This window comes from Muntiacus reevesi, chromosome 3 (assembly GCF_963930625.1).
Source record: "Muntiacus reevesi chromosome 3, mMunRee1.1, whole genome shotgun sequence".
NCBI classification, from domain to species: domain Eukaryota; kingdom Metazoa; phylum Chordata; class Mammalia; order Artiodactyla; family Cervidae; genus Muntiacus; species Muntiacus reevesi.
Window position 1 is genome coordinate 268,047,403 of NC_089251.1, and position 26,984 is coordinate 268,074,386.

The 26,984-nt window shown below is 43.5% G+C and overlaps 2 protein-coding genes and 1 pseudogene across 7 annotated transcripts in view; 1 reads left to right on the top strand and 2 right to left on the bottom strand.

Annotated features, from left to right (window-relative positions):
• The window catches only part of HERC2 (HECT and RLD domain containing E3 ubiquitin protein ligase 2), a 242,569-nt gene that overhangs the window by 12,415 nt on the left and 203,170 nt on the right, over positions 1-26,984 (top strand). For all 6 annotated transcript variants that reach the window (XM_065932020.1, XM_065932015.1, XM_065932017.1 and 3 more), the window contains one exon: positions 484-598. In XM_065932020.1, the coding sequence (XP_065788092.1) occupies positions 484-598 (115 nt within the window). The remainder of the gene's footprint in view (positions 1-483; positions 599-26,984) is intronic.
• Positions 17,194-18,405, bottom strand: LOC136163540 (45 kDa calcium-binding protein-like). Its single transcript, XM_065927958.1, has one exon. It carries the CDS (start codon positions 18,265-18,267, stop codon positions 17,200-17,202), a length of 1,068 nt encoding a protein of 355 aa, XP_065784030.1. The 5' UTR covers positions 18,268-18,405; the 3' UTR covers positions 17,194-17,199.
• On the bottom strand, positions 23,499-25,409 carry LOC136163541 (histone deacetylase 1 pseudogene; annotated as a pseudogene).

Sequence of the window (26,984 nt, forward strand, 5' to 3'; positions counted from 1 at the left end):
TTGGCCAGTGGAGGAGTTCCTATCAGGCTTTGAGCAGCTTTTTTGGTGCAAACCTAAACATTACAGGCTCACTATCAAAGTTATATTTGGATTAACCTCCAGGTTATTCAAGAGTGAAGTGTAGTTTTCTTAATAACAGGTTAACTTGCATTTACGGTAAACTCAAAATCTTGCTTTCATTTACCTCTCCTGCCTTCTACCCATGTTCCCCTTCCTATATGTGATCATATTATTTGTGACTGGCTTATCTTTCCAGAGCATGTGCCCACATGTGTCTTTTATCTTGTATCTTAAGCAAAACTTAGTATGTAAGATATTATGCATGGTACCTTGTTCACTTAACTGTGTACCTTGGGACAGTTTTCATTAAATGCTGAATGACTGAATAGTAAGTTGGAATGAGATTTTTTTTTTTTCCATTATTCTTTAAGAATTGCATTGTGAGTGTGATCACTGTGAATTTATTTTATTTATCATTACCAGCTTGCATTCACAAGAGATGGACTCTGTGGTCTGTGGAATGAAATGGTTAAAGATGGAGAAATTGTATATACTGGGACAGAACTATCACAGAATGGAGAACTTCCTCCTAGAAAAGGTAAGGGCCTTTAATTAATATTTTTCATTTTTTGAAGACCTTTATAAATTGCATTCTATAGAAATTTTGGAATGTGCTGTATGGACAGGAGTGTGCCTGAGTATAACTCTGACGTTTTGTTTTCACTTTGGAAATGCCTAAATGATAATTAATATTAGGTGCTTTCTGAATTTCGTTGTTCTACCCAAATTGAAGGCCTTTTAATTGCAGAGCCACCTGCTGTGGTGTCCTTCCTCTGATGTCTCATTTGCAGCTTCTGGGAACTCCACTTATTGTTTTTTTCTCTAAGTTTTGAAATATACCTTGCTTTGGCTAACTATAAATTGTGGTTTTTATGAGGTTGAGTGGAAATAGTATTCTGAAATTTTTCTAGCATGACTATCCTGTGCTTTTGTGTGTGTGTGTGTGTGTGTGTGTGTGTGTGTGTGCGCTCAGTCGTGTCTGACTCTTTGCGACTGTAGCCTGGGAGTCTCCTCTGTCCATGGGATTTTCCAGACAAGAAGACTGGAGTGGAGACCATTGTTTTCTCCAGTGGGTCTTCCTGACCCAGGGATTGAACCCTGTCTCTTGGTTTCATGTATTGCCAGGCAGTCGTCTCCACTGCACTGCCTGGGAAACCCCTGTGACTTTCCTGTGGGAGTGCATAAAACACTTTTTGGAAGCCTTTGGCCTATGGACTTTAATGTATTTGTGCAGGGAAATGTCAGTGAACACTCTTGTTGGGCATAGGGTTATGAAAATGCAGTGAGGTCAGTTGTTCTTGACTTTGGCTGTGAATCAGAATCACTCTTTAGGCGTTAAAAAGAAATGGATGCCTGTATCCACCCCAAAGCTATAGAACCTGAACTACCCTACTTGAGACCCACTGCTGAAGTTTATTAGTCCTGCTATTTGAAAATCATCAGGATGGATAAAATATTTTTAGAAAGTAGCGGGACTTCCCTGGCTGTCCAGTGGATAGGGCTTCACTTTCTGACGCAGGGGGTGCGGGGTCAGTCCCTGGTTGGAGAGCTGCATGCCTGCAGCCAAAACCAAAACATAAAACAGAAGCAATATTGTAACAAATTAAAGAAAGACTTTAAACATGGTCCACATTAAAAAGAGAAAAAAGAGAGTAGTTACTTTTCATAGAATGAATTAGAATAGTGTCCATATTGAAAATACATTGGAAAGACAATATAACTTTTCAGTTACAGTGTCTAGCAGAGTGAGCTCATTTTTATCCTGATATTTTATTGTTAAAACTTGCATGCACCCACAACAACTGGCAAGTCTGTACAGTGAGCAGCTGCACACTCATCCCCCGGATCATACTAACCCATCCTCTGTCCACTGGTGCATCTTACCTGACTCCCTTAGACACTTCATGCATATTATTAACAAGATTGACTTCAGTGTAGCTTTTTGTCTTTAGGGTAAAACTTACCCATAATAAAATATATGTTTTGAGTTTCCCATCCCATAAGTTTGAACAGACATAATCGGGGTGACCTAAACACCCATTGATGCTCCCACTTTGAAGGTTCGCACATGCCCCTTTCTGGCTCCGTCCTGCCCTCTCTACTCACAGGCAGCCACTGATCTGATCTTTCTCTGTCATGGATTGGGTTTGCCTGTTCTAGACTTTCATGTAAATAGTATCTTGTAATGATGTTACATACTTGTCTCAGTTTGTAATGATTTATTAGTTTTAGTAGTTCATTCTGTATACTTTTAAAGTTTTTGTGCCTTTTCGTCCTATCCTTCCAGTATTAATGCATTAAAACATACTTCTTAAAATGTTTTTTGTGAAACATTATTTCTAAAAGATACTCTGAGAAAAACTAACTACATGGAAAAATTCAAAGTCTGTTTCTTATTCATTACATTTGATGACTATTTATTGTTCTTTGTTTTTTAAAAAATAGGTGTTTAGAAAGCAAAGTGTAGGCCCTTCCTGATGGATGAGTGGTAAAGAATCCTTCTGCCAGTGCAGGAGACATGGGTTTGATCCCTTGTCTAAGAAGATCCCATATGCCACAGAGCAACTAAACCTGTGCACCAAAACTAGATTCTGGGAGCTGCAGCTGCTGAAGCTTGCATGCCCTAGAGCCTAGGCTCCACAGCGAGAGAAGCTGCTGAGATGAGACGCCCTCCCACTCTAACTAGAGAGTAGTGCCCACTTGCCGCATCCAGAGAAAACCCGTGGACAGCAACAAGGACCCAAAACGGCCAAAAGCAAATACATGTAAAAAAATAAAAGAAAGCAAAGTGTAAAATTGTTCTTTATGTAGGTCCCAAATGGATAGTTTTTTCTTGACATTCAAGACATTTTTTTTTTTTTGGGCAAAATACAATTTCATTTAACAAATTGAATTTGCTGCGCCTGCTAATCACGTCTGGTGTCGCCTCTGATCAGAAGGAGAGGGGGAGGCAGCCTTGGGGGTCCTTGTGGTGGTGGTGGGAAGGAAATGAGGAACACGTTGAGGGAGAGGAATCACCACCTGGCCCAGGGGACCCCCAGGGGACCCGTCCCCCAGTTATAGAAGCTGAGAGCAGGTTAGTATTTTATTAGACAAAAACAGAAAGGAGGGTGCCTACCCACCCCTTGCTCTGGCTCAGAAGAGGAACTCCCCCCTCCCCAAGAAAGGGCAGAGGGTCTATAATACTGAGATAATGGGAGAGGTTAGGGCAGAAAGCTCCAAGCCTCCTCCTCCTAAGTGTTATTGCAAGAAGAAGCCTTCTCAGCTCCACATAACAATAAAAGTTATTGTTTTTAATGAGACATGATATATGCTTTTTGTTATGAGAAAATACTTTTTTTAATAGCTAGATTTATACACCTATTTTCATTTTTAAGACCATGGTCTTTTTTTTTTTTTTTTTTTTTGGCTGCGTTATGTAGCAGCTTGCGGGACCTTAGTTCTCCAACCAGGTTTCAAACCAAGGCCCCTGGCAGGCAAACTGCAGAGTCCTAATCACTGAACTTTCAGGGAATTCCCAAGATTGTGTACATTATTTTGTTGTTGTTCAGTCAGTAAGAGCTGTCTGACTCTTTGCAACCCCATGGACTGTAGCATGTTTCCTTGCACTTTATCTGTCTCCCAGAGTTTGCTTTGATTCATGTCTAGTGAGTTAGTGATGCTGTCTTAACCATCTCATCTTCTGCTGCCCTCTTCCTTTTGAATTCAGTCTTTCCTAGCATCACGGTCTTTTCCAGTGAGTCGACTCTTTGCCTCAGGTGGCCAAAGTTTTGAAGCTTAAGCATCAGTCTTTCCAGTGAATATTCAGCTTTGACATCCTATAGGATTGACTGGTTGGATCTCCTTGTTGTCCAAGGGACTCTCCAGAGTCTTCTCCAGAACCACAATTCGAAAGCATCCATTCTTTGGCGCTCAGCCTTCTTGATGGACCAACTCTCACATCCATACCTGACTACTAGTAAAACCATGTCTTTGACTTTGCAGAGCTTAGTTGGCCAAGTGATATCTCTGCTTTTTAATATGCTGTCTGGCTCTGCCATTGCTTTCCTTATAGGGAACAAGCATCTTTGAATTTCATGGCTGCAGTCATGCACTCCATTCATAGTGATTTTGGAGCCAAGAAAATAAAATCTGTCACTGCTTCCACCCTTTCCCCTTCTGTTGGCTATGAAGCTACAGAACTGGATGCTGATCTTAGTTTTTTGAATGTTGAGTTTCCAGCTAGCTTTTTCACTTTGCTCTTTCACCTTTATCAACAGGCTCTTCAGTTCCTCTTCACTTTCTTCTGTTAGAGTGGTATCATTTGCATAGCTGAGATTGTAGATATTTCTCCCAGCAATCTTAATTCCATTCTGTGATTCATCCAGCCCAGCATTTTGCATGATGTACTCTGCATAGAAGTTAAATAAACAGGGTGACAGTATACAGTCTTGTTTTACTCTTTTCCCAATCTTGAACCAGTCCATTGTTCCTTGTCCAGTTCTGTTTTCCCCCCACATACAGGTTTCTCAGGATCCAGGTAATGTGGTCTGATACTCCCCCTTCGTGGATCATAACCCTTTCATGGTGAAGGGACTTCATAACTCAGTGAAGCTGTAAGCCACGCGGTTCAGGGCCACCTGAGACAGGCAGGTCATAATGAAGAATTCTGACCAAACATGGTCCACCGAAGCAGGGAATGGCTAACCACTCCAGTATTTTTGCCGTAAGAACCCCATGAACAGTATGAAAAGGCAAAAAGATATGACACTGGAAGATGAGCCCCCAGGTTGGAAGGTGTCCAGTATGCTACTGGGCAAGGGCGGAAGGCAATTACTAATAACTCTAGAAAGAATGAAGCAGCTGGACTGAAGCAGAAATGACTCTCATTTCAACTGGATGTATCTGGTGGTGAAAGTAAAGTCTAGTGCTGTAAAGAACAGTATTGCATTGTAACCTGGAATGTTAGATCTGTGAATCAGGGTAAATTGGAGGTGCTTAAGCAGATGAGGGCTTCCCTGGTGGCTCAGAGGTTAAAGTGTCTGCCTGCAATGAGGGAGACCTGGGTTTGATCCCTGGGTCAAGAATGGACATTGACATCTTAGCAGTCAATGAGCTAAAATGAACGGGAATGGGTGAATTTAATTTAGATGACCATTATATCTACTGTTGTGGGCAAGAATCCCTTAGAAGTGGAGTAGCCCTCATAGTCAACAAAAGAGTCTGAAATACAGTATTTGGATGCAGTCTCAAAAATGACAGAATGATCTTGGTTTGTTTTCCAAGGCAAACCATTCAACATCACAGTAAACTGAAGTCTTATATCCCAACCATTGATGCCAAAGAAGCTGAAGTTGACCGGTACTTTGAAGACCTACAAAACTTTCTATAACTAACATCAAAAAAAGATTCCTTCTTTTGTCCTTTTCACATAGAGGATTGGAATTCAAAAGCAGGAAGTCAAGGGATCCCCAGAATAACAGGCATGTTTGGCCTTGGATTATAAAGTGAATCAGGGCAAACTCTAACACACTGGTCATAGTAAACACCCTTTTTCAATGACCCAAGAGATGACTTTACACATGGACATCACCAGAGGTCAATACCGAAATCAGATTGATTATGTCTTATGCAGGCAAAGATGGAGAATTTCTATGCAGTCCATAAAAAAAAAGACCTGGAGCTGACTGTGGCTCAGATCATGAGCTCCTTATTGTAAATTCAGGCTTAAATTGAAGAACATAGGGAAAATCACTAGGCCAGTCAGTTAATGACCTAAATCAAATCCCTTATGATTATACAGTGGAGGTGACAAATTGATTTAAAGAATTAGATCTGGTAGACAGAGTGCCTGAAGAACGATGGCCAGAGGTTCGTAATATTGTACAGGAGGCAGTGATCAAAACCATCCCAAAGAAAAAGAAATACACGAAGGCAAAATGGTTGTTTAAGGAGGCTGAGGACTTGGAAGAGGTATACTGAACTGAGTGCTTAGTTTCAGAGAATGGCAATGAGAGATTAGAAAGCCTTCTTCAACGAACAATAGAATGGGAAAGACTAGAGATCTCTTCAAGAAAATTGGAGATATGGGAACATTTCATGCAGGAATGGACAACAAAAAAGGACAGAAACAGCAAGAACTTAACAGAAGCAGAAGAGATTAAGAAGAAGTGACAAGAATATACAGAAGAACTATACAGGAAAGGTCTTAATGACCTGGATAGCTATGGTGGTGTGATCAATTACCTAGAACCATACATCCTGGACTGAAGTCAAGTGGGCCTTAGGAAGCATAGCTACAAACAAACCTAGTGGAGGTGATGGAATTTCAGTTGAGCTGTTTAAAATTCTAAAAAACGATGCTGTCAAATTGCTGCAGTCAGTATGTTAGCAAATTTGGAAAACTCAGCAGTGGCCACAGGACTGGAAAAGGTTTATTTTCATTCCAGTCCTAAAGAAGGGTAATGCCAAAGAATGTTCAAACTGTCATACAGTTGTGCTCATTTCACATATAGTAAGGGTGTGTTCAAAATCCTTCAAGCTCTGCTTCAGCAATATGTGAATCAAGAACGTCCATATAGATGTACAAGCTGAATTTAGAAAAGGCAGAGGAGTCAGAGATCAAATTGCTGAACTTCATTGGATCATAGAGAAAGCAAAGGAATTCCAGAAAAACATTTGCTTCATTGACTGTGCAGACTCTTTGACTGTCTGGATCACAACAAACTGGAAAATTTCTCAAAGAGATAGAAATACCAGACCGCCTTACCTGTCTCCTCAGAAAACAGTGTACATTATACGTGATTGTAGTGTGGCTGATTGTGAGAAAAATACAGATCAGAGCAGAAGTTCCTTAGATGCACCATTGTCTTTGCTCTGTTTCCCTGGGGATTGACCATTTTCTACCGCCATTTTCTACACACCAATTCTAGGATGAGTTCTCAATGTTGTTTAGCTTGTTTTCTTCACGGTTAATTTCTGGAACTTAGTGGCTTTTAATAATTTGAGCTTACCTTCTTTCCTTCCTTTTAGAACTTTTTGATCCCACTGATGAGGAAGAGTGCTTCCACCTAGGTGCTAAGCTTTGTGTTTCCTTTTCGGGGCCTGCCCTACAAAAGACAGACTAGATTATAGTCCTACACTTTTGTTTCAAGTGAATATTTCTTACAATCCTGTTTAGAGTTACTGTATTTATTATTTTGAGGGAAAGTAGAGGATGTAAAGAAAGGAAAGTTAAGAGGCTAATAACAGATACACTAAACTTAATTTTTTAATTTTTGTCAGGGGCTGACCTTTGTGTGAAGAACCTAAGTATCAAGAACTGTTTCATTTATTATAAACCTTCTCAGTCTGTGCAGATAGTAGAAATATAAGTCAGTTGTTTGCTTAGTCAGGCCTCTTAAAAAATTCTATTGCCATTTCTGTTACATTACTAACGTCATTTATGGACATCAGCACTAACTTTTTATAGTTCTTGTATAGTTCTTACTGAGTTTATTTTTGACTTTTTCTGACTTTGTATTGTGTGTTGTTTTTAGGGTTTTCTTTTCTCTTGGTCTAGTCAGTGTTCTATAGTTATATGTGTTTCAATTTTAAGCGTCCAGAGATGAGTTTTTGATTTTTTTTTTTAAAGAACCTGACAACTTTTCTCCTGGTTTTATAGTTTCTCTGTGGAAGATATAAAATATTGGATGTGGCTTTTCTTCCCAAATAACTCATGATTATTTGGACAGAAAATGCATTTGCATACAGAAGTGTTTAACAGGATCATAAAAACCCCATGATGTTATCCACAACCAAGGCTGGTGGAGTTGAGGAGTGGCGTGATTCCTGTGGTTTGTCAAGGAGACCTGGCCTGGGCCCCGGGGTGGTGGTACAGGTGGGGTCCTCCAGGTGGAGGCCTGTGAAGAGCACTGGTATGTAGGGTGGACAGGGAACAGCAGATAAGGGTGGGCCAGCCTGGAGGGACATGGACTGCTTGAGTGCTCAGCTGCATCTAAATCTAGGAGAATGCAGCTGCTAATGCCGTGGACACACTCTGGGGGGAAACATTTGTAAACTCAAGGTTAGAAGCTATTGCACAAAGGGCTGTGAGTGTTAGGAAGAGTAGTTAGGACTCAGTCCTCCTAGCAGTGAGAACTCAGTTGAATCCTGATTCTGTAGCCCAAGGGTTCTCAAACTCTGTGGTTCATTAGGATCACCTGGAGTCTTGGTCAGACACTGGCCTGACCAGTGTCTGGCCCTACCCTTAGAATTTATGATTTCTTGGATTTGGGGTAGGACTTGGGAATTTGCATTTCTAACATATTTCCAGGTTCTGCTGATGATGTTTGCTTTTCAAAGAGTGTGTTGTGTCTGTACAACCAATGTCCATTACCTTGAGAGTTTCAGAGACAGGAAGAGAGCTGTTCCTGGGAAGATGGCATCAAACAGCGTTCAGAGTAAGTTGATCTGGGTTTGAGAGAGGATGGCTGTGCTGTAGTCACAGACAGAAAGCCCAGGGTGGTAGTAAAGGGTTCACACCTTTCTTTATTGATCAACTTTGCCAATTCTGACACATTTTTTGCAGGTTTTGTTAACTAAGGCAGATAAGGTTTACCTCAAATCTTCTGTTAGTTACTGTATCTGCCAACTTATCTCTTACCATCTTGTTTCATGTTTTTGCATAACTGGACATTTTTCTTTAAGACAGAAATTACTATCTTTATTCCTTGATAGTAATCTTTAGCATCTTGCTTATATATTTATGTTTCTCTGCCGCCATTCTTTCTGGTTTAATCTCACCCATTCATGTGGTTGAGATTATGACTTTTATCTGAATTAAGTAGCCTCTAATTCAGATAGTGGGTTTCCCCGGTGACTCAGTGGTAAAGAATCTGCCTGTCAGTGCAGGAGACACAGGTGTGATCCCTGGGTCAGGAGGATCCTCTGGAGAAGGAAATGGCAACCCACTTCAGTATTCTTGCCTGGAGAATCCCATGGACAGAGAAGCCTGGTGGGCTGTAGTACATGGGATCACAAAACAGTTGGACATGACTTAGCAACTAAGCAACAGCAAATTCAGAGTGTGGTTCTACACCAATTCTGTGGTTCTCCAGCCCCAACTGGATGTCTGATAATTCAGTCCAGTTCTGACACTTAACTGCTGTAGTTCAGTCCTCACAAATGAAGGGCACAGTTCTCCAAGGCTGCCTCCACTTCAGATGCCAGACTCAGATGGGATTCCCAGGCTACTCTCACGTTTGCCTGACTGACTACAAATTTCCATGACCCTCTCAAGTTCAGTAATTCCCTAGAAAAACTCACAAAATTCAGGAAAACACTTTGTTGGTTTACTATAAAGAAGACAGCTCAAAACAGCCAAGTGGAAGAGATGCAGAAGGCAAGGTGTGGGGAAGGGACTCAGAGCTTCCATGCCTTTCCTTGGCCCTCCAACTCCTAGCACGTCTGTGCATTCACCAGTCTGAAATATCCCCCAGGTTTTTGTTCAGGAGATTTCTTTCCATCTGCAGTCCCTCTCTCTCGAGGTCAGGACTGGCCCGATAGTCTCCCCTCTGAGCACTGTCTGGTCTCCCTGGCGGCCAGCTCACAGCACGGGGCTGTCTAGGGCCGTTCTGAGTCAGCCACTTAGCGACGCTCAGTGTGGTGGGAAGGTGCTTGCTGTGAGCATCACAGGCGCTCCTGAGTAAACTGCAAGGAACACTTTACCTAGACCAAAGACCAAACAAAGATTTCTATTATACCACAGATAAAAAAGTATGATATTGCTGTTAAACATTTTTGCAGAGCTCTGGAGTCCACATTATAAGAGTCCCATTTTACATGTTTAGGAAGCAAAAAGAATGTGCTAATTCAGAGGTGTAAAGTTGGTTTTGCATCCTGGCATACAGTAGCATGAAGAGGCAAAGGCATGTGTCCATTTATTTGCTAACTTGTGCATGGTGACTGATGATCTAGTAGTCTCTCTTATCATTTGTACAGCATTTCACAAATTCAGTACGTCAGTTCAGTCGCTCAGTTGTTTCCAACTCTTTGCGGCCCCACGGACTGCAGCATGCCAGGCTTTCCTGTCCATCCCCAACTCCTGGAACTTGCTCAAAATTCCTGTCCATTGAGTCAGTGATGCCATCCAACCATCTCTGTTGTCCCCTTCTCCTCCTGCCTTCAGTCTTTCCCAGCATCAGGGTTTTTTCCAGTAAGTCTTCACATCAGGTGGCCAAAGTATTAGAGTTTCAACTTCAGCATCAGTCCTTCCAATGAATATTCGGGACTGATTTCCTTTAGGATTGCTTTAATCTCCTTGCAGTCCAAGGGACTCTCAAGAGTCTTCTCCAACACCACAGTTCAAAAGCATCAATTCTTCGGCGCTTAGCTTTCTTTATAGTCAGACTCTCACATCCATACATGATTACTGGAAAAAAGATAGCTTTGACTATACAGACATTTGTCAGCCATGTAATCACAAACTCTTTTTTAATATGCTGTCTAGGTTGATGATAAACTTTCTTCCAAAGAGCAAGTGTCCTATAATTTCATGGCTGCAGTCAACATATGCAGAGATTTTGGAGCCTGAGAATGTAGTCTGTCACTGTTTCCATTGTTTCCCCATCTGTTTGCCATGAAGTGATGGAACTGGATGCCATGATATTAGTTTTTTGAATGTTGAGTTTTAAGCCAGCTTTTTCACTCTCCTCTTTCACTTTCATCAAGAGGCTGTTTAGTTCCTCTTTGCTTTCTGTCCATAAGGGTGATGTCATCTGCGTATCTGAGGTTATTGATAGTTCTCCTGGCAGTCCAGATTCCAGCTTGGGCTTCATCCAGCCCAGCATTTTGCATGATGTACTCTGCATAGAAGTTAAACAAGCAGGGTGAAAATATATAGCCTTGACATACTCCTTTCCTGATTTGGAACCAGTCTTTTGTTCCATGTCCAGTTTTAACTGTTGCTTCTTTACCTGCATACATGTTTTGCAGGAGGCAGGTAAGGTGGTCTGGTATTCCCATCACTTTAAGAATTTTCCCCAGTTTGTTGTGATCCACACAGTCAAAGGCTTTGCTGTAGTCAATGAAGCCGAAGTAGATGTTTTTCTGGAATTTTCTTGCTTTTTCTATGATCCAGCGGATGATGGCAATTTGATCTCTGGTTCCTCTGCCTTTTCTTAATCCAACTTTTTTTTTTTTTCTTAATCCAACTTTAACATCTGGAAATTCATGGTTCATATACTGTTGAGGTCTAGCTTGAAGAATTTTGAGCATTACTTTGCTGGCGTGTGAGATGAGTGCAATTGTGCAGTAGTTTGAACATTCTTTGGCATTGCCTTTCTTTGGAAATGGAATGAAAACTGACCTATTCCAGTCCTGTGGCCACTGCTGAGTTTTCCAAATTTGCTGGCATATTGAGTGCAGCACCTTCACAGCATCATCTTTCAGGATTTACAGTAGCTCAACTGGAATTCCATCATCTTCACTAGCTTTGTTCTTAGTGATGATTCTAAAGCCTACTTGATTTCGCATTTTAGGATGTCTGGCTCTAGGTGAGTGATTACACCATTGTGCTTATCTGCGTCATTAAGGTCTTTTGTATAGTTCTACTGTGTATTCTTGTCACCTCTTCTTAATATTTTCTGCTTCTGTTAGATCCTTACCGTTTCTGTCCCTTATTGTGCCATCTTTGCATGAAATGTTCCCTTGGCATCTCTAATTTTCTTGGAGATCTCTAGTCTTTCCCATTCTGTTGTTTTCCTCTTATTTCTTTGCACTGGTTGCTGAGGAAGGCTTTCTTATCTCTCCTTGGTATTCTTTGGAACTCTGCATTCAGATGGGTATATCTTTCCTTTTCTCCTTTTCCTTTCTCTTCTCTTTTCTCAGCTATTTGTAAGGCCTCCTCAGACAACCATTTTTCCTTTTTGCATTTCTTTTTCTTGGGGATGGTCTTGATCACCACTTCCTATACAATGTCATGAACCTCCGTCCATAGTTCTTCAGGTACTTTGTCTATCAGATCTAATCCCTTGAATCTATTTTTCACTTCCTCTGTTTAATTGTCAGGGATTTGATTTAGGTCATACCTGAATGGTCTAGTGGTTTTCCCTACTTTCTTTTATTTAAATCTGAATTTGGCAATAAGGAGTTCATGATCTGTGCCACAGTCAGCTCTGGTCTTGTTTTTGCTGACTATAGAGCTTCTCCATCTTTGGCTGCGAAGAATATAATCAATCTGATTTCGGTGTTGACCATCTGGTGATTTCCATATGTAGAGTTGTCTCTTGTGTTGTTGAAAGAGGATGTTTCCTATGAGCAGTGCGTAATCTTGGAAAAACTGTGTTAGCCTTTGCCCTGCTTCATTTTATACTCCAAGGCCAAAGTTGCCTGTTACTTCAGATATCTCTTGACTTCCTACTTTTGCATTCCAGTCCTCTGTGATGAAAAGGACATCTTTTTTTGGTGTTAGTTGTAGAATGTCTTGTTGGTCATCATAGAACCGTTCAACTTCTCTGGTGTTAGTGGTTGGGTCATAGACTTGGATTACTGTGATACTGAATGGTTTGCCTTGGAAATGAACAGAGATCATTCTGAACAACCATCAACAGGAGAATGTTGCATCCCACCAAAAAAAGATACCCCATGTCCAAGGGCAAAGGAGAAGCCCCCATAATACGGTAGGAGGGGAGAATTTGCTTTTAGAATCAAACCCCATACCCACCAGAGTCGCTCAGAGGGCTCAAATAAAACCTTGTATGCACCAGGACCCAGAGACCCCACAGAGCCTGAGCCAGACCTGCCTTTGAGTGTGTGAGTGTCTCCTGCAGAGGCATGGGTCAGCAGTGGCCTGCTGCAGTGACAGGGCCTCTGGCTGCAGCAGACCTGGGACACGTGGCGTGTGGCATGAGCCCTTTTGGAGGAGGTTGCCATTAGTCCCCCCATAGAGCTGCCAAACAGATGACCCATAAACTGCAGGACAATTATACCAAAGAAATTCTCGCATTGTTAAGAAAGTTCTAGGACCCACAACAAATTTCTCAACTTGGGGATTCAGCAAAGGGACTGAGAACCCCCAAGGAATTTGAGTTTGGAGGCCAGTGGGATTTGCTTATAGAACTTCCACAGGATTTGGGGAACAGACTCTTGAAGGGCACAAACAAAACTCTGTGCTCACCAGGATCTATGAGAAAGGAGCAGTGTCCCCGCAGGAGACTGAGTCAGACTTACCTGTGAGCGTTCAGGAGTCTCCGGTGGAGGCGTGGGTTGACACTGGCCTGCTGCAGGGTCAGGAGCACTGAGTACAACAGTGGGGGCCTAAGTCTGTTTGAAGGAGTTCACCATTACCACTGTACCCCACCATAGCCTGGCCTTTGTCAGACAACAGGGAGGGAACACAGCCCTGTCCATCAGTAGAAAATTGGATTAAAGATTTACTAAGCATGGCCTAGCTGTCAGAACAAGACCAGATTCCCCCACAGTCAGTCTCTCCTATCAGGAAGCTTCCACAATCCTGTCAGAGGGCAGACGAAATGAAAACCACAATCAGAAAGCCCGCCAGACTGATCACATGGATCACAGCCTTGTTTAACTTAATGAAACTATGAGCCATGCCACATAGGGCCACCCAAAATGGATAGGTCATGGTGGAGAGTTCTGACAAAATGTGCTCCACTGGAGAAGGGAATGGCAACCCAGTATTCTTGCTTTGAGAACCTGATGAACAGTATGAAAAGGCAACAAGATATGACATTGAAAGATGAACTCCCCAGGCCATAGGTGCCCAGTATGCTACTGGAGAAGAGTGGAGAAATAACTCCAGAAAGAATGAAGAGATGTAGCCAAAGTGAAAACAACGCTGTGTTGTGGATGTGACTGGTAATGGAAGTAAAGTCCATTGCTGCAAAGAACACTACTGCATAGAAACCTGGAATGTTAGGTCCATGAACCAAGGTAAATTGGAAGTGGTCAAACAGGAGATGGCAAGAGTGAACATCGACCATTTAGGAATCAGTGAATTAAAATGGACCAGAATGGGCGAATTTAATTCAGAGGACCGTTGTGTCTACTACTGTGGGCAAGAATACTTTAGAAGAAATGGGGTAGCCCTCATCATCAGCAAAAGAGTCTGAAACGTAGTACTTGGAAGCAGTCTCAAAAATGACAGAATGATCTCTGTTCGTTCAACACATTAGCTGTCAGTGGAATCAGTTTAATATTGGGGTGAACATCTTTTCATTAAAGAAAGACTTAAGCACTGCTTTTAAGGTTGTTGTAGTTGTTGTTTGGTCACTATGTCCTCTCAACTCTTTTCTACCCCATTCACTGCAGCACACTAGGCTTCCCTGTTCTTCACTATCTCCCAGAGTTTGCTCAGATTCATGTCCTCTGAATCAGTGATGCTATCTAACCATCTCATCTTCTGCCACCGCCTTCTCCTCCTGTGCTCAATTTTTCCCAGCATCAGAGCCTTTCTAATAAGTAAGCTCTTTGCATCAGGTGCCCAAAGTATTGGAGCTTCAGCTTCAGTCCTTCCAATGAATAGTCAAGATTGATTTCCTTTGGGATTGACTGGATGTCAATCCAGCGTTGATGTGGATGGGATTTCCTTGGTTCTCCAGTGGTTAAAACTTTGAACCGCTGATGCAGGGGCCCTGGATTTGATCCCTGGTTGTGAAACTGAGATCCTACATGCATGCAGCTAGGGGTGGGGAGGAGTTGACATGGATGGACTTTAGAATATTTAAGGTTAAATGTAAGTTCTGATTAAGTCAGAGGTTTTGTTCTTTGAACTAACTGAAGAAATTGAGGGAAGGTTTGTTTATTATGTTATAAATGGATTTTTTTACTGCCTCCAAATAAAGTGGTTCTTGTTAAAAAATCTCCCCTATAGTTGTGAATATATAAACTTTTCAAAATAGATAATATAGAAGATCTGTGTTCAATTTTTATTATTTTTTCTTTTCTATTATAGCTATTACAAGATACCAAATATAGTACCTTGTACTACACAGTAGGATCTTGTTGTTTTATCTAATTTATCCCCTTCTTTCGCCTTTGGTAACCATATGTTTGTTTTCTGTGTCTAAATTTGTTTCTGATTTGTAAATAAGTTCATCAATATTTATTACATTTTAAATCAACATTTGAAATCACATTATCTGAAAATATGTTCACTAGAAATACTGCTTTTATCCATTTTTACTTTACCTGAAACAATGATCAGATTCTGTACAATGTCTCTATGGCCACTTTGGAATAGAATTTGTCATAAAATTAAAAGAAAAACAACCTATATTGCATACCGAGGTAATAGCATTCAAAAGCTAACATGGAGTTTTCAGTAAAGAGTGAGTTTCTTCCCACAAGGTTTGATCTCCTTGCAGTCCAAGCAATTCTCCAAGAGTCTTCTCCAACACCACAGTTCAAAAGATCAATTCTTTGGTGCTCAGCTTTCTTTATAGTGCAGCTCTCACCTCCATACGTGACTACTGGAAAAGCCATAGCTTTGACTAGACAGATCTTTATTGGTAATTTGTGTGCTTTTTAATATGCTGTCTAGGTTTTTCATAGCTTTTCTTCCAAGGAGCAAGCCTCTTCTATTTCATGTCTGTCGTCATCATCTGCAGTGATTTCAGAGCCCAAAATATAAAGTCTGTCACTGTTTCCATTGTTTCCCCATCTATTTGCCATGAAGTGATGGGACCAGATGCCATGATCTTAATTTTTTGAATGTTGAGTTTTAAGTCGACTTTTTCTCTCTCCTCTATCACTTTCATCAAGAGGCTGTTTAGTTTTTCTTCACTATCTGCCATAAGGGTGGTGTTATCTGCATATCTGAGGTTATTGATATTTCTTCTGCAATCTTGATTTCAGCTTGTGCTTCATTCAGCCCAGCATTTCTCATGATGTACTCTGCATATGAGTCAAATAAGTAGGGTGACGATATACAGCCTTGACGTACTCCTTTCCCAATTTGGAACCAGTCTGTTCCACGTCCAGTTTTAACTGTTGCTTCTTGACCTGCATACAGATTTCTCAGGAGGCAGGTCAGGTGGTCTGATATTCCCATCTCTTTAACATCTGGAAATTCATGGTTCATGTACTGTTGAAGTCTGGCTTGGAGGATTTTGAGCATTATTTTGCTAGTGTGTGAGATGAGTGCAATTGTGTAGTAATTTGAGCATTCTTTGGCACTGCCTTTTTTTGGGATTGGAATGAAACTGACCTATTTCCAGTCCTGTGACCACTGCTGAGTTTTCCAGATTTGTTGACATGTTGAATGGAGCACTTTCATAGCATCATCTTTCAGGATTTGAAATAGCTCAACTGGAATTCCATCACCTCCACTAGCTTTGCTTGTAGTGGTGCTTCCTAAGGCCCACTTGACTTAGGAAGGTACTACAGGGTGTCTGACTCTAGGTGAGTGATCACACCATGTGGTTATCTGGGTCATGAAGATCTTTTTGGTATAGTTCTGTGTGTTATTGCCACCTCTTCTTAATATCTTCTGCTTCTGTTAAGGACCATTTCTGTCCTTTAATGAGCCCATCTTTGCATGAAATGTTCCCTTGGTATCTCTAATTTTCTTGACAAGATCTCTAGTCTTTCCCATTTTATTGTTTTCCTCTATTTCTTTGCATTGATCGCTGAGAAAGGCTTTCTTACCTCTCCTTGCTATTCTTTGGAACTCTGCATCCGAATGGGTATAACTGTCCTTTTCTCCTTTGCTTTTTGCTTCTCTTCTTTTCTCAGCTATTTGTAAGGCCTCCTCAGGCAGCCATTTTGCTTTTTTGCATTTCTTTTTCCTGGGGGTGGTCTTTTTTTTTTTTTTTTTTTTTTAATATTTTGAAGTAAATTAATGTGGTTCCTGTCACCAGTATTCATGCTCCAGAGACTGAAGGCCGTGGGCTGGCGGCTCTCACAGCCCTACCCAGCACCCTGCCCCACCCTGGCCACTGGCTGCCGGTTTCCAGCAGGGCTTCACCTTTCAGTTTTCCAGGGAACAGCAGGAGCTTCGTCGTTTCCCACTGTGGGGGAGCCCGCCGCCCTGCTGTGGTCAGTGCCTCTTGCAGCAGGGCTGTGAGTTCTCAGAAGCGAGATGCAGCGATTACACTGGAATCAGAGTGCGGGCAGCCCGAGAGGTGCTGCGGCGGGGGGTGGGGGGGATGCGGCAGTGGCTCAGAATCCCTCGTGCACGCTGCGGGCGTAGTCCACCAGCTTGCTGCCTGTGAAGAACTCACTGTACTTCCGCACCTCCTCGGGCTCCAGGTAGTGATTCTGGCTCTCGTCAGCGATAGCGATCATCTGCTTGGCCAAATTGAGGGCGCTGAACTCGTTCATGGGGTCCATGTAGTCCTCCAACTCCACTGTGGTCACGATCCCATCATGGTTGGCGTGGATCAGCTCCTCGAACTCTCTCTTCCTATCCTGCACACAGCCGTCATCAACATCCTGGTGCTGCTGGTTCTCCACGGTGCCCACGGGCAGAGAGATGAACTCAGACAGCGAGAACTTCTTGTCACCGTCCTGGTCCAGGTCCCGGATGGTCTCCTTGACCATGAACTGCAGCATGCCGCGGCTGTGCTCGGAGTTCAGGAAGGACAGGAACTCGCTCTCCGTCAGCAGCAGGTCTGGGGGCGGGTTGTCCGCCAGATACCAGCGGTCTTTGAGGTTCTCCAGGACTTCCTGTGTCTCCTCATCGATGTTCAGGTCCCACTTATTCTTTATCTTTTCAGCAACTTCTCTCTCACTGTGGCCTTTGGTCGCCAAAAACTTCACCTTGTACTCATCCCAAGATACGTGGCTGTCACCATTGGTGTCCATGGCTCGGAAGTGTGCCCTGCTCTCGGCCATAGCCACCTTGAAGTTCTCAGCCGTCTTCTGCATGATCCAGTTCTGCATTTCCTTGGCGCTGATCCTCCTGTCGGTGTTCAAATCCACCTTGGAGAAGATGACCATCAGCTTCCTCTGGCTCTTCTGAGGCTCTGAGTCCTCCTCAGAGTCATCCATATCCTTGCCCAGGAAGACCTCCTGGTGGAAATCTTTGTTGAGGTGACTGTCCATCTCCAGCTTCACCCCGTTCAGATGGTCTGGGGGCAGGATCTCATTTTCCTCCCTATTACCTGCTCTCTCTCGAGCAGACGAGTGGTTGGCAGGCCAGGCAGACGCATCCATCAGAAGGACAATGCCCAGGAGCCAGGGGCAACAAGGAGCCAGGCCACAGAGGGGAGCCTGCCTGGAGGCCATGGCCGCCAGGGTCTGCGCTGCGGGATAGGCTGCAAGTGTGGCCAGGAGCGGCCTCCCTCCCCTCACCCAGGATCCGCGAGCATGGCCTGAGCGCCCTCTACGCCTCCAACGGGCCTCCGCTTAGGCCGCAGCCATCTTTCTTCCCCTGGGGATGGTCTTGATCCCTGTCTCATGTACAATGTCCTAAACTTCTGTCCATAGTTCATCAGGCACTCTGTCTATCAGAGCTAGTCCCTTAAATCTATTTGTCACTTCTATTATATAATCATAAGAGATTTGATTTAGGTCATACCTGAATAGTTTAGTGGTTTTCCCCACTTTCTTCAATTTAATTCTGAATTTGGCAATAAGGAGTTCATGATATGAGCCACAGTTGGCTCCTGGTCTTGTTTTTGCTGACTGTATAGAGCTTTTCCATCTTTGGCTGCAAAGAATATAATCAGTCTGATTTCAGTGTTGGCCATCTGGTGATGTCCATGTGTAGAGTCTTCTCTTGTGTTGTTGTGTGGAAAATTCTGAAAGAGATGGGAATACCAGACCACCTGACCTGCCTCTTGAGAAACCTGTATGCAGGTCAGGAAGCAACAGTTAGAACTGGACATGGAACAACAGACTGGTTCCAAATAGGAAACTCCAAATGAGTGGTACGTCAAGGCTGTATATTTTCACCGTGCCTATTTAACTTATATTCAGAGGACATCGTGAGAAACGCTGGGCTGGAAGAAGCACAAGCTGGAATCAAGATTGCCGGGAGAAATATCAATAACCTCAGATATGCAGATGACACCATCCTTATGGCAGAAAGTGAAGAAGAACTAAAGAGCTTCTTGATGAAAGTGAAAGAGGAGAGTGAAAAAGTTGGCTTAAAGCTCAACATTCAGAAGACTAAGATCATGGCATCAGGTCCCATTACTTCATGGCAAATAGATGGGGAAACAATGGAAACAGTGAGAGACTTTTTTTGGGGGGTTCCAAAATCACTGCAGATTGTGTTTGCAGACATGAAATTAAGAGACACTTACTCCTTGGAAGGAAAGTTAGGACCAACCTAGACAGCATATTAAAAAGCAGAGACATTACTTTGCCAACAACGGTTCATCTAGTCAGGGCTATGGTTTTTCCAGTGGTCATGTATGGATGTGAGAGTTGGACTATAAAGAAAGCTGAGCACCAAGAATTGATGCTTTTGAACTGTGGTATTGGAGAAGACTCTTGAGAGTCCCTTGGACTGCAAGGAGATTCAACCAGTCAGTTTTAAAGGAGATCAGTCCTGAATATTCATTGGAAGGACTGATGTTGAAGCTGAAACTCCAATACTTTGGCCACCTGATGCATAGAACTGACTCATTTGAAAAGACCCTGATGTTGGGAAAGATTGAGGGCAGGAGAAGAGGGGGACAACAGAGGATGAGATGGTTGGATGGCATCACCGACTCAGTGGATATGAGTTTGGGTAGGCTCCAGGTCCTGGTTTTGGACAGGGAGACCTGGTGTGCTGCAGCTCATGGGGTTGCAAGGAGTCGGACACACCGGAGCGACTAAACTGAACTAAACTGAATAAAGCTTCTTCACCTTTGGCTGCAAAAATATAGTCAGTCTGATTTCGGTATTGACCATCTAGTAATGTCAATGTATAGAGTCTTCTCTTGTGTTGTTGCGAGAGGGTGTTTGCTGTGACCAGTGCGTTTTTGACAAAACTCTGTTAGCCTTTGACCTGCTTCGTTTTGTACTCCAAGGCCATTTGCCTGTTACTCCAGGTGTCTCTTGACTTCCTACTTTTCCATTCCAGTCGCCTTAATGAAAAGGACATCTTTTTTGAGTGTCAGTTCTAGAAGGTCTTGTAGGTCTTCATAGAACTGTTCAAGTTCAGCTTCTTCAGCATTACTGGTCAGGTCATAGACTTGGATTACTGTGACATTGAATAGTTTGTCTTGGAAACGAACAGAGATCATTCTGTTGTTTTTGATTGCATCCATGTATTGCATTTCAGACTCTTATGTTGACTATGATGGCTACTCCATTTCTTCTAAGGTATTCTTGCCCACAATAGTAGATATAATGGTCATCTGGATTAAATTCGCCCACTCTGGTCCATTTTAGTTCACTGATTCCTAAAATGTTGATGTTCACTCATGCCGTCTCCTGTTTAATCACTTCCAATTTGCCTTGACTCATGGACCTAACATGCCAGGTTCCTGTTCAATATTGCTCTTTACAGCATCAGGCTTTACTTCTATCCCCATCACATCCCCAGCTGGGTGTTTTTTTTTGCTTTGGCTCCATCTCTTCATTCTTTCTGGAGTTATTTCTCCACTGATCTCCAGTAGCATATTGGGCACCTACCGACCTGGGCAGTTCATCTTTCAGTGTTATACCTTTTTGCCTTTTCATACTGTTCATCGGGTTCTCAAAGCAAGAATACTGAGTTGCCATTCCCTTCTCCAGTGGACCACATTTCATCAGAACTCTCCGCAATGACCTGTTTATCTTGGGTGGCTCTACACAGCATGGCTCATAGTTTCATGGAGCTAGACAGGGCTGTGGTCATGTGATCAGTTTGGTTAGTTTTCTGTGATTGTGGTTTTCATTCTGTCTGCCCTCTGATAGATAGGGATAAGAAGCTTTATGGAAGCTTCCCGATGGGAAGGACTGACTGAGGGGACACTGGGTCTTGTTCTGATGGGCAGGGCCATGCTCAGTAAATCTTCAGTCCAAATTTATGTTGATGGGCAGGGGTGTGTTCCCTCCCTGTTATTTGATCTGAGGCCAAATTATGGTGGAGGTAATGAAGATAACGGTGACCTCCTTCAAAAGTTCCCATGCACACTGTGGCACTCATTGCCCCCGACCCTGAATCAGGCCACTGCTGAATCTAGCCCCTGCCAGAGACTGCTGGATAGTGACAGGCATGTCTGGGTCAGTAACTGGGGAGGTCACTGCTCCTTTCTCCTGATTCCTGGTGCGCAGAAGGTCTTGTTTGTGCCCTTGAAGAGTCTGTTTCCTCAGTCCTGTTTAAGTTGTGGCGGCTCTATGGTGGGGTTAATGGTGACCTCCACCAGGAAGTTTTATGCCATACCCAGGTCTGCTGCACCCAGAGCCCCTGTGGCAGGCCACTGCTGACCCATCCCTCCACAGGAGACGCTCAGACCCACTTCTGGCTCGGTCTCTGTATGTTTTGTGCCCTTTGCTGGTCCGAGCAGCTCAGGCCCCCAGGTGCTTGCTGAGCACGCTGTCCGCAGTGGGCTTGTGTCTCACGCACCGCCCCCACTCCCGCCCCCCCCCGCCTGCCCCATCCCAGCCGCTCGGTTCCCCAGGTGCGCAGGGTATCTCTTCTGGAGAACTGAGCTCACCCTCAACCCTCCTGGCAGATGTCAGCTATCTGGGATCTCAGGAAGTTGTCATTAGCAGCTGGGAGCCTCCTCACCGTTTGGTGGAAGATGTCATCTCTGGGGCTGAGATTGTAGCAGCCCCTTGCCTTCCAGCTCTGGCAAGCCTGCCTCTGCCTTCAGGTATTCTCCTTTGGTGTTCCCTCAGTCCTTTGTTCTGTGAGCCGGCCAGGCTATGCGTTAGGCTGTTAGGTTAGAGCCTTTCTCGGGAAAGTTTTTGTTTCCACAGTTGTAGTTAGCCGTGTATTCTGCGGGTTGTTTTTTTCTTCCTGGTTACGTTGCCCCTGAGATTCCAGAAGTTCCCCACAAATGTGTGTGAGCGGGTTTCCTACTGTGTGGAAACTTCTCTTGCTTCAGGACTTCCTCCCCAGGACAGGTCTCCATCCCTACCTCTGTTGTCTCTCTTTGTCTTTTGTGCTTTGTCCTACTTCCTTTCAAGGAGAATGGGCTGCCTTTCTGGCTGCCTGGTGTCCTCGGCCAGTGTTCAGATGCTGTCTGGTGGAAGTTGCTCAGCATTCAAATGATCTTTTGATGAATTTGTGGGGGAGACAGTGGTCTCCCTGTCCTATTCCTCCACCATCTTAAAGTATCTCCTTTTAGTTTTAATTAATTTTGTTAATTGAGATCTTTAGTGTAATGGTTTATTTTATGTATCAACTTTGCCAAGCCATGTTCTCCAGATATTTGTTTGATTAAATATTATTCTGGATGTTTCTATGAATGTGAATTTTGAATGAAATTCACACGTAAATCCATGGACTTTGAGTAAAGCAAATTGCACTTCATAATGTGGGTGGGCCTCATCCAGTCACTTGCAGTGCCTGACTAGAGAAAAGACTAACTTTCTTCCAGCAAGAAGAAACTTTCCCTCCAGATTGCTTTTGGACTCAAAACTGTACATCAAGTGTTCCTTGGTCCCCACCCTGCTTGCTTTCTCTTCAGTTTTTGGAGTTGAACTTCCGCCATTGTGGAAGCCAACTCCTTAAAATAAATCAGTCTCCCCCTGCCACCAGCACACGTGTACCCACCCCCATCCCCCACTCCTGTTTCATTTTCATGGAGAATTTTCAGTAATACATTTAGATTGTTGTTGTTCAGTCACTTAGTCATGTCTGACTTTGTGACCCCACGGACTGTAGCACAGTCTGGAGGCTCTGTCCTCCGCTTTCTCCTGACTTTGCTTAAATTCATGTCCGTTGAGTTGGTGATGCCATTTAACCATCTCATTCTCTGTTACCCCCTTCTCCTGCCCTCGCTCGTTCCCAGCATCAGATTCTTTTCTAGTGCGTCGGCTCTTCCCATCACATGGCCAAAATATTGGAGCTTCAGCAAATATTCAGGTTAATTTCCTTTAGGATTGACTGGTTTGATCTCCTTGCTGACCAAGGGACTCTCAAGAGTCTTCTCCAGCTCCACAATTCAAAAATCAATTCTTCCATGCTCAGCCTTCTTTATGGTCCAACTCTCACATCAGTACATGACTAATGGAAAAGCCACAGCTTTGACTGTATGACCATTGTCGGCAAAGTGATGTCTCTGCTTTTTAATACACTGTCTAGGTTTGTCATAACTTCCTTCCAGGGAGCAAACATCTTTGAATTTCATGACTGTAGTCATCATCTGCAGTGGTTTTGGAGCCCAAGAAAATAAAAGTCTCACTGTTTCCATTTTTCCCCCATCTATTTTCCATGAAGTGATGTTCCCAGATGTCATGATCTTAGTTGTTTGAATGTTGAGTTTTGGGTTTTTTTTTTTTTTTTTTTTTAATAGAAATGTACCATTTTATTACAAAGATTCTCACAAAAATGAATATAGTATCTCAAAAAGGAAACTAGATGGTTGGGGGAAGACAGAGAGGGCAGGCATGAGAACAGAACCAATCTAAAACTGGCCAATGTTACCTTAAGAGCCTAAAAACAACAGGAAGTCCCTGAAGACCCAGCTACCCCTTCTCAAATGCTCAGTAAGGGCACCTTTTCAAAGCTATGAAGCAGGCACTTCAAGATTTTGTCCTATGGCTGCTTAAGCGGATCCCTTTTACCCAGTACCCGTTAGGGTTCAAGAGTTTGGGAGGGATGGGTTGCAAGGCAGCTACTAGAAAAGCTCACCTAATGTGTGCTCTGACCTCAGGGCCCTGGTTCCTTTCTAGTCCCTGTGGATATTTATATTTAATATATTTTTATATAAATACACAGAGAAATAGAAAATATAAAATCTGAAGGGTTGTGGGATAAAGGTGGGGATTTGGCAAGAAGCCAGAACTGGAGAGGTCTCTTCAGGCCAACTTGACCTCTTCCTTGACCCCTTTGGCTTCTTGCTTCTCTTCCTTGGTTTTCTCCTCTTCTGTGACTTCTTTCTTCTCTTCTGGATCTTTCTCCTTTTCATCTTCTGTTTTGACTCTCTTGTCTTTCTTGAAGTTGGAAGAGTTCTTGCGCCCGCCTTCTCCCTCCTCATCAGAGTCGGAGAACTCTTCCTCACAGGCAATTCGTTTGTCTGAGGAACAGATTGAGATGCGCTTGTCAGGGTCTTCTTCATCCTCATCGCCACTCTCCTCTGGAATGGCGTCCTCGGGGATGGCCTGCATTTGGACCCCAGGTGCGTGGGGCAGCATTCTCAGGTTCTCAAACAGTCGCTGTTTGATCTTTTCCAGGTACTCATTAGTGTTCTGGTTAGTCATATTGGAAGGACTGATATGAAGTTTGAAATCTGGTCCAAAGTATTCGAAGTAGTCGTTGTATGGAAGCTCATTAGGGATCTCCGTGTCCAGGGCCACAGCTGTTTCATATGTCCAGCACTGGGCGACATTACAGATGGTATAGCCGCCTCCTCCCAGCATCAGCATAGGCAGGTTGAAGCTCTTCACAAATTCCACACACTTGGCATGCCCTTTGATGCTCAAATTGAAGCAGCCTAACTGATCCCCAGACAGGGAGTCAGAGCCACACTGCAAGACAACTGCACTGGGCTGGAACATCTCCATTACTTTGGACATGACCGGCTTGAAAATGGCCTCATAGGACTCGTCGTCAATCCCATCTCGGAGAGGGTAGTTAACAGCATAATACTTGCCTTTGCCAGCTCCAATATCCCGTAGGTCCCCAGTTCCTGGGAAGAAGTACTCTCCATATTTATGAAAGGACACAGTCATGACTCGGTCTGTGGTATAGGAGGCCTCTTCCATGCCATCGCCGTGGTGAATATCAATGTCAATATACAGCACCCTCTGGTGATACTTTAGCAGTTCCAGGATGGCCAGGACGATATCATTGACATAACAGAAGCCAGATGCCTCGGACTTCTTTGCATGGTGTAGGCCCCCAGCCCAATTCACAGCGATGTCCGTCTGCTGCTTATTAAGTTTCACGGCACTTGCCACAGAGCCACCAGTAGACAGCTGACAGAACTCAAACAGGCCATCAAATACTGGACAGTCCTCACCAACGTTGAATCTCTGCATCTGCTTGCTGTACTCAGACATGTTATCTGGACGGATGGAGCGTAAGAATTTAATGTAGTCATCACTGTGATACTTGGTCATCTCCTCAGCATTGGCTTTGTGAGGGTGATAGATTTCCATCTTCCGGTAGAGACCATAGTTAAGGAGTAAATTGTGAGTCATGCAGATTCGGTGAGGCTTCATTGGGTGGCCTTGTCCATAATAGTAATTTCCAACATCCCCGTCGTAATAGTAACAGACTTTCCTCTTGGTGCCCTGAGTCTGCGCCATCTTGTTTGCCTCCCGTCCCTCCCGTCAGTCGGTCCTGAATGTTGAGTTTTAAGCCAGCTTTTTTGACTCTGCTCTTCACCCTCAAGAGGCTGTTTAGTTCTCTTCATTTTCAGCCATTAAGTCGTATCATTTACATATCAAGGTTGTTGATATTTCTCTTGGCGTTTTCATTTTTGGCTGCAAAGAACATAATCAGATTTCAATGTTGACCATCTGGCAATGTCCATATGTAGAGTCATCTCTTAGGTTGTTGGAATAGGGTGTTTGCTATGATCAGCGTGTTCTCTTGACAAAACTGTTAGCCTTTTGCCCAGCTTCGTTTTATCCTCCAAGGCCAACCTTGCCTGTTATTCTGGGTATCTTATGACTTCCTGCTTTTGCATTCCAATCCCCTATGATGAAATGGACATCTTTTTTTGGTATTAGTTTTAGAAGGTGTTGTGGGTTTTCATAGGACTGCTCAACTTTGCCTTCTTCGGCATCAGTGGTTGGGGAGTAAACTTGCATTACTGTCATGTTGGATGGTTTGCCTTGGAAATGAACCAAGATCATTCTGTCAGTTTTGAGATTGGACCCAAATACTGCATTTTGGACTCTTTTTGTTGACTATGAGGGCTACTCCATTTCTTCTAAGGGATTCTTGCCCACAGTATTAAATATAATGGTCTTCTCAGTTAAATTCTCCCATTCCTGTCCAGTTTAGTTCACTGATTCCTAAGGTATTAATGTTCAATCTTTCCATCTCCTGCTTGGCCACTTTCAATTTGCCTTGATTCATGGGCCTAACATTCCAAGTTCCTGTGCAGTATTGTTCTTTACAGCATCAGATTTTATTTTCACCTCCAGACACCTCCACAGATGAGCATTGTTTCCACTTAGGCCCCGCTGTTTCATTCTTTAATTGCCGTCTGCTCTTCCCTAGTAGCATGTTGTACATCTTCCAACCTGGGGGGGTCATCTATCATAGTATATTGGACATCTTCCCACCTGGGGGGGCTCATCTTTTGGCGTCGTATCTTTTTAAAAGCCTTTTCATGTTCTTCGTGGAGTTTTCCAGGCAAGATTACTGGAGTGGATTGCCATTTCCTCCTCCAGTGGACCATGTTTCGTCAGAACCCTTCACTGAGACCTGTCTGTCTTGGGTGACCTGGCATGGTTTTGGTCATAGATTCATTGTGTTAGGCAAGCCCCTTCACAATGACAAGGCTGTGATCCATGAAGGGGAATGTTCTTAGATGCCTATAGTTCTTTTTTTTTTTTAATTACGATCTTTTTTTTTTAATTGAGAAGCCTGTATTAGTGAACAAGCTTTCTTCAAGGTAGTGATTAAAGTGAAAATGAAACACAGTTGAACTTCTGTTGAGCAGCAGGAGTCTCTGATGGTGGCCCTGGGCTGTTTTAGGAGTGCTGCTCCAGCTGTGGCCCCTGCCTGTGTGGGGAGACCTGCACAGAGGGGCTGCGTGTACCTCTAGCCTACTGCTTACCCTGGACCTCAAGCATAGTGACCAAACAAGAACTCCTCTTTCTGTAGGTCCTGCACCTAGCACCTTCTGACAGTGCTTTGAGAGGACATCTCTTCGGGTGGTTGTGAAAAATCTTGCTGT

Coding starts and splice junctions, on each gene's coding strand:
- LOC136163540 (XM_065927958.1), bottom strand. CDS start 18,267: ATGGCCTCCAGGCAGGCTCCCCTCTGTGGCCTGGCTCCTTGTTGCCCC.